General features: G+C 50.8%; 1 protein-coding gene across 1 annotated transcript in view; it reads right to left on the bottom strand.

Annotated features, from left to right (window-relative positions):
• LOC144524876 (uncharacterized) overlaps nt 1–10,000 on the bottom strand; it is a 25,214-nt gene that overhangs the window by 6,458 nt on the left and 8,756 nt on the right. Inside the window, 9 exon segments of the mRNA XM_078261391.1 lie at nt 1–2,342; nt 2,460–2,879; nt 2,881–3,447; nt 4,723–4,816; nt 4,974–5,033; nt 5,452–5,810; nt 6,377–6,508; nt 7,630–7,875; nt 9,964–10,000. The exon segment at nt 1–2,342 is cut by the window's left edge and continues 360 nt beyond it; the exon segment at nt 9,964–10,000 is cut by the window's right edge and continues 104 nt beyond it. Of these exon segments, the coding sequence (XP_078117517.1) occupies nt 1–2,342; nt 2,460–2,879; nt 2,881–3,447; nt 4,723–4,816; nt 4,974–5,033; nt 5,452–5,810; nt 6,377–6,508; nt 7,630–7,875; nt 9,964–10,000 (4,257 nt within the window).

The raw sequence follows: 10,000 nt of genomic DNA, 5'->3' as shown, positions 1-10,000 counted from the left end.
CGACGGCTTCTGAGTCTGTGGCGAGCTGCCTGGGGAAGGTATCTGTGGCGTGGACTCGCCACAGATTACCATGCAGTTTGCGTCGACATTTGTGCCCGTTGCTCGCGTACTTTGGGTCACGTGAGTGTGTAAAGAAGTACGGAAAGAGTCAGCGGGACACTGTGATTGGCTGTTGAACCCCGGAGAAGACGCCGCGAGGATTTGGTCGCCATTTTGGCTTTGTGTGGCTTCAGGCGACGCCACGACACAGGAGCTTTTACTCAGATTTAAATCCCTTTCAGCTGAACTATTCATGCCGTTAGCGTCCGTTTCGTCTCTCCGCTGCGACAGATTCGCTCCGCGAGACTCTCGTTTGGTTCCAGAAAGCGTCCGGCATGACGACGGCGAATCTGCGTTTCCCCGTTCCTCCGCAGGCTCGGATAGCGTAGCGTCTGTGGCGTGTTGTTTCCGTTGCAAAGACGGACATTTGATGCTAGCGTTGACGTGATTTTTGTCTGAATCCTGAGATATTTTAACCCAAGGAGAATCAGGAGCAGCAAGGTACATCTGCATGTTGGGATCTTCCTTCTCTCGTTCTTTCTTCTCGACGTCTCGAGCGGTTTTGCCGTTGTACGGTTTATCCCCAGCGTGCCCGTGGTTATCTACGCTAACAACAACAACGCCGTTTTTTCTCGGGACATCGTCGTACAGCGACGCATTGCCCGGCGTCTTGGCGCCACTCTTTGTTTGGGTGCGGCCATCAGGATCAGATTTGCTCCCAGGTTGCTTTACGTGAGAATTCGTTGTTGAATAAAGGTTAGCGTCACTCGGTAAAGCGCTAGGTAAGTTAGCTTCATTGCTAGCTAGATTACGGGCAATGTTTGGCGAGCCAGTTACAGCTAGCTTAGCATGAACGTTAGCCTTGACATCAGGTCGAGCGTCAGCCGACACAGAACCGTTTTTCTTCCCGACGGAGCGAAGTTTGACACACTGCAAAGCTTGGGCAGTGACCAGTGGGCGAGGAACGCCTCGAGGGACAAGGGATGAGGGGGGGGGAGGCAGAAGAGGAAGAAGAGGAGGAAGAGGAGGAAGAGGAGGAAGAGGAGGAAGGTCAGTGATCGGGAGATCTGAGAGTTCTGCAGAGAAAGGAAGAGGTAATAAAGACGGGGGAGAAGGAGGAGGAAAGTTTGTTGTTGATGATGATGGCGATAAAATGGTGGACGCTCTAGCGGCGGAGGAGTAGGGGGGGGGAGGGGGCCGAGAGGAAGGAGGAAGAGGAGGAGGAGGAGGAGATAAAGAAGGAGAAAGAGGAAGGAAGGGCTGAGGGAAGAGAGAAGCTGGAGGAAGAGAGGCGCAAATGTGGGAGTAGAAAACAGACGGAAAAGGTGAGAAAGGAGATGAACTTTCTTGCAGAAAAGAAGGAGGAAGAGGAGGAGTAGGGAGGGATGAGGGTGCAAGAGGAAGAGGAAGGTATGAGAGTGCAAGAGGAAGAGGAGGAGGAGGAAGAGGAGAAGAAGCGAGGGATGAGGGTGCAAGAGGAGGAGGAGGAGGAGGAGGAGGAGGAGGAAGAGGAGAAGTAGTAAGGGATGAGGGTGCAAGAGGAAGAGGAGGAGGAGGAGGAGGAAGAGGAGGAGATAAAGGAGGTGCTGGTAGGAAGGGCTGAGGAAGGGGAGAAGTTTGAGGAAGAGAGTCGAGAATGTGGGAGTAGAAAATAGACGGAGAATGAGAGGAAGAGTCTGTTAGAGGAGGAGAAAGAGGCTGAGAAGGAGTAAAAGGAGGAGTGGTGAGGGATGAGGTTGCAGGAGGAGGAAGAGTGGAAAGGGAGGAAGCAGAAGGAGGAGGAAGGAAGGGCTGAGGGAGGGGAGAAGCTGGAGGAAGAGAATCACAAATGTGGGTGTAGAAAACAGACGGAGAAGGAGGCTGAGAAGAAGGAGGAAGAGGAGCAGATTCACAGTGCTGAGGAAGAGGAGGAGTAGGGAGGGATGAGGGTGCAAGAGGAGGGGAAGAATGAAATAAAGATGGAAGAGAAGAAGGAGGAAGGAAAGGAGCTGCAGGAAGACAGTCGCGAATGTCGGAGTAGAAAACAGACGGAAAAGGAGAGGAACTTTCTCGTAGGAGAGGAGGAGAAAGAGGCTGAGAAGGAGGTAGGAAAGGAGGAGTAGGGCAGGAGGAAGGAGGAAGAGGAGCAGATATGCAGGGCTGAGGAAGGGGAGGAGCTGCAGGAAGGGAGTTGTCCGTCAGAAGAAGCTTGGTTGAAGAGTCTGAGGAGGAGGTGCAGGAAGAGAGGGAGGAGGTGGAGGAGAAAGAGGAAGAAGAGAGGGAGGACTTCCTCTCTGGGACAGGAGGCTTCGTCTTTGGTTTCACTTCGAACCGTGGCGTTGATCGGTGCGCGGAGGAAATGGCGTGCGGCCACGAGACGGATGAAGAAGAGTGTGAAGAGGAGGACTGGGAAGAAGAGGGGAGGGAGAAAGAGGAGGGGCTGGAGGGAGAGAGGGGGGAGACGGGGGAGGACACTGGGGTGCTGGGAGTCGGCGTGTTGGACTGGCTAGAGTAGCCACTGGAGGGGGAAGGGAGGCGCTGAAAAACAGACGCAGAAGCAGAGACAACAGATGGTTTGGCGTTTAGATTAAGTCTCAGCTGTTGGTCCTTCGAGGCGTTTGGCGTTAAGTGCTCAGAGGAAAGGACCGTGTTGCTGCTAAAGTCAGTCTTGCGTCTTTGGACGGAGGGCGAAGCGAGTCCCTGAATCGCAGACGCGGAAGAGACAGAAGTTTCGGAGTTTAGATTAAGTCTCAGCTGTTGGTCCTTCGAGACGTTTGGCGTTAAGTGCTCAGAGGAAAGGACCGTGTTGCTGCTAAAGTCAGTCTGGCGTCTTTTGGACGGAGGGCGAAGCGAGTCCCTGAATCGCAGACGCGGAAGAGACAGAAGTTTCGGAGTTTAGATTAAGTCTCAGCTGTTGGTCCTTCGAGACGTTTGGCGTTAAGTGCTCAGAGGAAAGGACTGTGTTGCTGTTAAAGTCAGTCTGGGTGTTCCTCCGGGGAACCCAGGGATCAGGAAAGGTCTGCGGAGACCGCTGGGTGTCGGGAGTTTTGCTGCGACATGGATGTTGCGTCAGAGAGACGGATCGCTTTGGCGGCGGAGGCGGCCGCGTGGACTTTCGGAGAGAAATGCTGCGGGCGGCGCCGATGCTGCGAGAGTCCAACGTGGACGACGAAGTGCTGTGCTTTCTGAGCGAGGAGTTTGAAAATGCTGAATACTCTGAGCACAGAGAGGTTGTGTCAGCGTGGGACGGCGTGGAGCGGTCAGAGGAGTTTAAACCGTCCCCAGAAACACGTCTTGTCTCAGCGATGCAGCTCCAGTCGTCGTGGATGGCGTCGTGGTCGCTGGCGCTCGGAGAGAGGGGTTCGTAGTTCCACGTGTCACCGCTGTCGGAGCTGTGCAGAGTCTGGAAGCTGAACTGGGAGTCTGCGTCTGCGATGGAGGAAGAGGAAAGTAGGAATAGACATTATATATAATGGACCACCAGACCCCGTGTCTCTGGACGGAGACCAGTGAAGGACATTAGAAGCTCTTTCCCGGTGATGGCTGAGCGTTACTGAGCAGCCTCCAACTGAGCTTGAAGACGTAGATGTGACGTGAGCAACCTGTCTGAAAGTTGGAAGTCTTCTGGTAGCTGTGCCAAGAGAAATCTCAATCATTCCCAATCTAGCAGAGACGGAGAGCGTAGGTATATGTAAGGAGATAACATAGACACAGGCTCATTATTGATCACTAAAATGATAGTTAACATTAGTCATTACACTTAAACAGCTGATGGAAGTCCAAACTGCCTGAGAGCTTCTCCTGTACTATACGGTAACTCCTCTACTATGAGACAGGAAGTCTCGTGGTTATGACCCAATCGTTAGCCTATTGTTATAAAAACGTCTGCTACGGAGCCATAACGTGAGCTACAAGGTAATGGAGCCTTTTATACATTGTCGTGTTTCTTTAGAAATAAACAACGGACAAATAGAGTCTATAAACGCCTCAGATGTAAAGGTATTCTCTGTCAAAGTGACGTCAGAATGAATGGCAGTCAATGGGATGCTAACGGGATGCTAACGGGATGCTAACGGGATGCTAACGGGGGGTGATGGCGCCATAGGAGCTACGCGTTCCGAGGAGAAGCTGACCCTCTTGGTTTTCAGTGCTTCTTGGCGTTATTTTCAGCAGTTTTTGACGGGTTTTTTAGTGCTTATTGGCGGGTTTTTCAGCACTTTTTGGCTGTTTTTCAGCACTTTTTGGCGGGTTTTTTAGTGCTTTTTTTGGCGGGGTTTTTCAGCACTTTTTGGCTGTTTTTTTTTGTGCTTTTTGGCGGGGTTTTTTAGTGTTTTTTGACGGGTTTTTTAGTGCTTTTTGGCGGGGTTTTTCAGCACTTTTTGGCTGTTTTTCAGCACTTTTTGGCTGTTTTTTTTGTGCTTTTTGGCGGGGTTTTTTAGTGCTTTTTGGCGGGTTTTTTAGTGCTTTTTGGCGGGTTTTTTAGTGCTTTTTGGCGGGGTTTTTTAGTGCTTTTTGGCCGTTTTTTTCAGCACTTTTAGGCAGGTTTTTTCAATGCTTTTTGGCTGGTTTTTTCAATATTTTTTGGCGGGGGTTTTCAGCGCTAATGTAAGTCCAAACTCAGTCAATGGGATGCTAACAGGAGGTGATGGCTTGGTAGCATCAAAATGGCGCCACATGAGGTTGGAGCTCTGAAGCGAAGCTTACCCCCTTGGTAGTAGGAAGAGGAGACGGGGAGGGAAGGAGACGGAGAGACGGCGAGCTCAAAGGGCAGCAGAGGCTGGAGGTCGCCGTGGAAACCCTGAAGACGAAAACAGGAAGAGAATAGCTTTAGTTTTTGTTTCTGAGTTTCTTGTGACAGAACATTTACGGGCACTCAAATGTTTCTAAAATATTCTGAATATTAACAAGAAACTTTTTACAGGTGGGACTTACACACAGGAAGGGGTGGGACTTACACACAGGAAGGGGCGGGACTTACACATGAAGGGGCTGGACTTACACATGAAGGGGCTGGACTTACACACAGAAAGGGGCGGGATTTACACACAGGAAGGGGCATGACTTACACACAGGAAGGGGCGGGACTTACACACAGGGGGCGGGAGTTATACATGAAGGGGCAGGACTTACACGCAGGAAGGGGCGGGATGTACACACAGGAAGGGGTGGGATGTACACACAGGAAGGGGCAGGACTTACACGCAGGAAGGGGCAGGACTTATACGCAGGAAGGGGCAGGACTTACACACAGGGGGTGGGATTTACACACAGGGGGCGGGACTTACACACAGGAAGGGGCAGGACTTATGATATATGGGTCTATGGGTCTATATTAAATCGGTCCACTTTACAGGCGAGGTGCAGCCTATTTTCTTTTTCAAAATAAGAGCATAAAGTGGTTAATAATGTAAACTGATTTCTGAGGAAACGGACCTGGCAACAAGACGAGGAGGCGCTGAGCGTCCCGCAGGAGTCCAGGGAAGAGTTGGTGTCCGGGCGGGGGAGGCGGGGGAGATGGGGGAGATGGGAGGGGTCTGAGGAGCCGGTGGGGGGGGCGGAGGTGAGCGAGGCCATGAGGCTGCACATCCCGCCTCCTCTCGGGGCCCGGATCCTCCGTACGGACGACTTCCCCTCCTCTCTGACTCTGCCTCTCTCCGCCGTGGGCGCTGGGTTCTCCTCAGCTCGCCGCCCCGCCCCGGAGAACCCACCTGGGAGAACCGCAGAACCTGGAGAACCTGAAGAACCTGCAGAACCTGCAGAACCTGGAGAACCTGCAGAACCTGAGGGCCAGTCTGCAGAGACAGGAGGTACAAAGAGATGAAGAAACACTTTGTAATGAAAGGAGAAGTCTCACCCCTTCCTGTGTCCAAAAGTCAGAAGGGGCGGGACTTAGACACATGAAGGGGCGGGGCTTAGACACAGGAAGGGGCAGGGCTTATGCTGCGTTCCAGACACAATTTTTAGCCCGTAAGTTACGACTTCAAGTCACGACTCACGGCTTGGTAGTGTTCCAGGCAAAGTCACGACAAACCCTTCCAGCTAGCGTTAGCAGCTGCCAACGCAAGCTAACATCAACGTTAGGTAGCTACCTAACATTGACGTTAGCTTGCGCTAGCTGATACTAGCAATTTCTAGTCAGCGACATATTTTGGGCTTCATTTAATAAACATAACCGTAGTAGTACACAATTGTAAGTGGGGCGGGACTTACACACAGGAAGGGCCGGGACTTACACACAGGAAGGGGCGGGACTTACACACTGGAAGGGGCGGGGCTTACACACTGGAAGGGGCAGGACTTTGTCTATATTTCGGTAATATAGACAAAGTCCTAATATGGACATGGGTGGAGTTTATACCCAGCTTCCCGCTGACATCATCCTGTAACCCAGCGAGTGTCTTGCAGCGACTCAGGTTGCGTGTTTGCCGGGATAACGAGTCTGTGTTGGAAACCACTTTTCGGAAACTGGCCTGACGATCAAAACTCTCGCCTGAAGAACAAACAGATAACATATAAATATTAAAATAAACAACTCTTAGTTAATGAATTTCTGAAAGAAGATATCAAAACGCAGACATGGCTCACAGTCTGTAATAACCCAACCTCTTCATGTATGAACAGGGAGGTGTGTTCAGGTGCATGCTGGGCGTGCTGGTCTTACAGGGAGGTGTGTTCAGGTGCATTCTGGGCGTGCTGGTCTTACAGGGAGGTGTGTTCAGGTGCATTCTGGGCGTGCTGGTCTTACAGGGAGGTGTGTTCAGGTGCATGCTGGGCGTGCTGGTCTTACAGGGAGGTGTGTTCAGGTGCATGCTGGGCGTGCTGGTCTTACAGGGAGGTGTGTTCAGGTGCATTCTAGGCGTGCTGGTCTTACAGGGAGGTGTGTTCAGGTACATTCTGGGCATGCTGGTCTTACAGGGAGGTGTGTTCAGGTACATTCTGGGCGTGCTGGTCTTACAGGGAGGTGTGTTCAGGTGCATTCTGGGCGTGCTGGTCTTACAGGGAGGTGTGTTCAGGTACATTCTGGGCGTGCTGGTCTTACAGGGAGGTGTGTTCAGGTGCATTCTGGGCGTATTGCTATCTTGAGGCAGTGGGAAGTGATGGCACCATTGACCAACAAAAACCTGGTCTAAAGTCAATAACGCAGCATTTCATTGTTATTTTAACAGAGCATTAGTAAAATGCTCCTAGGATCGTGCACAGCACGTGCACACTATGCTTGTTACACACACACACACACACACAGCAGCACACACACACACACACAGCAGCACACACACATGCAGAAGATTACAAATACAAATATTACGGTGCAAATCCTCCATCATAACAGCAATGCTCCAAGGTCCAAACGCGCCTGGCTTTTAAAGGGAATGGGAGATGATCTCTGATTGGTTGATTGCATGTTACGCCCAAAACACACCTCTGATTAATGAAGACACTAAGTACAACCCTTTTGAACCATGACCCCGGCACACGGACCCTTTTTTACCACCGTCACACTAGCAGAAGTGGATTAGGACACGCCCTAAACACACCTGCAGCAGGATCTTCACGCCGTGCGCTGATCGTTGAAAAAGGGCCCTGAGAGTGTAGAGATTTTCGGACCCCTACCTGTGATGTTAATCGGGACGATATCGGCTGCGACTGCCTCTGCCTGCTTCCTCATCTTCTCCTCTGGCGTTGGAAGCCGAGGGGTCATCTCTGTCTCTGTCTCTGTCTCCGTGTCCGTTTCCTCCGATAGCTCGAAGGCCGAAGCAAACACGTCCCAACAGGACGAGCGGTGGGCGGGGTTGAGCATCGGTGGGGTCAGAGGTCGCGCGTTGTTTAAGATGAACTTTTCTTCATCGTCAGAGAAAGCTGAGGACTGAGAACACAGGAAACACATTTAGAGACCATCACAGCCTGAAGGAGCCACGTTCAAAGGTCTACAGTCTAGTCCGCCTTAGTTTATAGTCTCTAGAGTCTAGTCCGCCTTAGTTTATGGTCTCTAGAGTCTAGTCCGCCTTAGTTTATAGTCTCTAGAGTCTAGTCCGCCTTAGTTTATGGTCTCTAGAGTCTAGTCCGCCTTAGTTTATGGTCTCTAGAGTCTAGTCCGCCTTAGTTTATGGTCTCTAGAGTCTAGTCCGCCTTAGTTTATGGTCTCTAGAGTCTAGTCCCGCCTTAGTTTATAGTCTCTAGAGTCTAGCCCGCCTTAGTTTATAGTCTCTAGAGTCTAGTCCGCCTTAGTTTATGGTCTCTAGAGTCTAGTCCGCCTTAGTTTATGGTCTCTAGAGTCTAGCCCGCCTTAGTTTATGGTCTCTAGAGTCTAGCCCGCCTTAGTTTATGGTCTCTAGAGTCTAGTCCGCCTTAGTTTATGGTCTCTAGAGTCTAGTCCGCCTTAGTTTATGGTCTCTAGAGTCTAGTCCCCCTTAGTTTATGGTCTCTAGAGTCTAGTCCGCCTTAGTTTATAGTCTCTAGAGTCTAGTCCCCCTTAGTTTATGGTCTCTAGAGTCTAGTCCGCCTTAGTTTATGGTCTCTAGAGTCTAGTTCGCCTTAGTTTATGGTCTCTAGAGTCTAGTCCGCCTTAGTTTATAGTCTCTAGAGTCTAGTCCGCCTTAGTTTATAGTCTCTAGAGTCTAGTCCGCCTTAGTTTATAGACTCTAGAGTCTAGTCCGCCTTAGTTTATGGTCTCTAGAGTCTAGTCCGCCTTAGTTTATGGTCTCTAGAGTCTAGTCCGCCTTAGTTTGTGGTCTTTACAGTCTAGTCCGCCTTAGTTTATAGTCTCTAGAGTCTAGCCGCCTTAGTTTATGGTCTCTAGAGTCTAGCCCGCCTTAGTTTATGGTCTCTAGAGTCTAGCCCGCCTTAGTTTATAGTCTCTAGAGTCTAGTCCGCCTTAGTTTATGGTCTCTAGAGTCTAGTCCGCCTTAGTTTATAGTCTCTAGAGTCTAGTTGTCGCAGACAGACAGACAGACAGACAGACAGACAGACAGACAGACAGACAGACAGATAGGCGTGCCGGACAGTTCCCGCCTCGCCGCTGTACATTAATACCTGACCAGGACACCTCGTCATGACTTTAACTGTAGTTTAAACCCGCTACAGTCTAGTTTTACTGCACTTCTAGTCTAGGCTTGTCTACTCTAGTTGGTCTCTGTTTACCTTTCTCCTCCGACACGAAAACTTGAAACAAACTGAAAAACAAGACTGAGAGAAAAGGTGCAGGAATCTGGACCTCTGAAACAAACGGGGGTGAGAAACAGGACACAATGAACCAAGAGGAGACACATAGGACATGAAATACATTCTCATACATGTACCATGCTGAGTCAGCCTGTTACATGCTGCACACACACACACACACACACACACACACACACACACACACACACACAAGTGTTTGTATCAGCTCTGCTGCAGACCGCCCTGCCTCGTTAATATTCATGAGTCGACATGTTACTATCATCTGTGTGTGTGTGTGTGCGTGTGTGTGTGTGTGTGTGTGTGTGTGTGCGTGTGTGTGTGTGTGTGTGTGTGTGTGTGCGTGCGTGCGTGTGTGTGTGTGTGTGTGTGTGTGCGTGCGTGCGTGTGTGTCTCACCATTCTCCTGCTTTTGTCCTTCCACCCTCTGCGTGCTGTGCTGCCCTCTGATTGGTCGAGGCCAAAAGAGAAAGGCAGCTGGGGGGCGGTGCTTTGCGGGCTGCAGCCATGCTGTGTCAGCCCGTTACATGCTGTGCACGCACACACACACACGCACGCACGCACGCATGCACGCACACACGCACACACACACACGCACACACACACGCACACACACACGCACACACACACACAAAGATGTTCAAAAATCAAAAAGGAAACACAAGGTTATTAATCAATAATTTGTGTGTGTGTGTGTGTGTCTGTGTGTCTGTGTGTGTGTCTCTGTGTGTGTGTGTGTGTGTGTGTGTGTGTGTGTGTGTGTTTTCACCTGACACGCTGTTCTCTGTTGACCTCTGACCTCGCAG

This window comes from Sander vitreus, chromosome 10 (assembly GCF_031162955.1).
Source record: "Sander vitreus isolate 19-12246 chromosome 10, sanVit1, whole genome shotgun sequence".
Lineage (NCBI taxonomy): Eukaryota > Metazoa > Chordata > Actinopteri > Perciformes > Percidae > Sander > Sander vitreus.
This window is presented reverse-complemented; position numbering and strand designations above follow the sequence as displayed.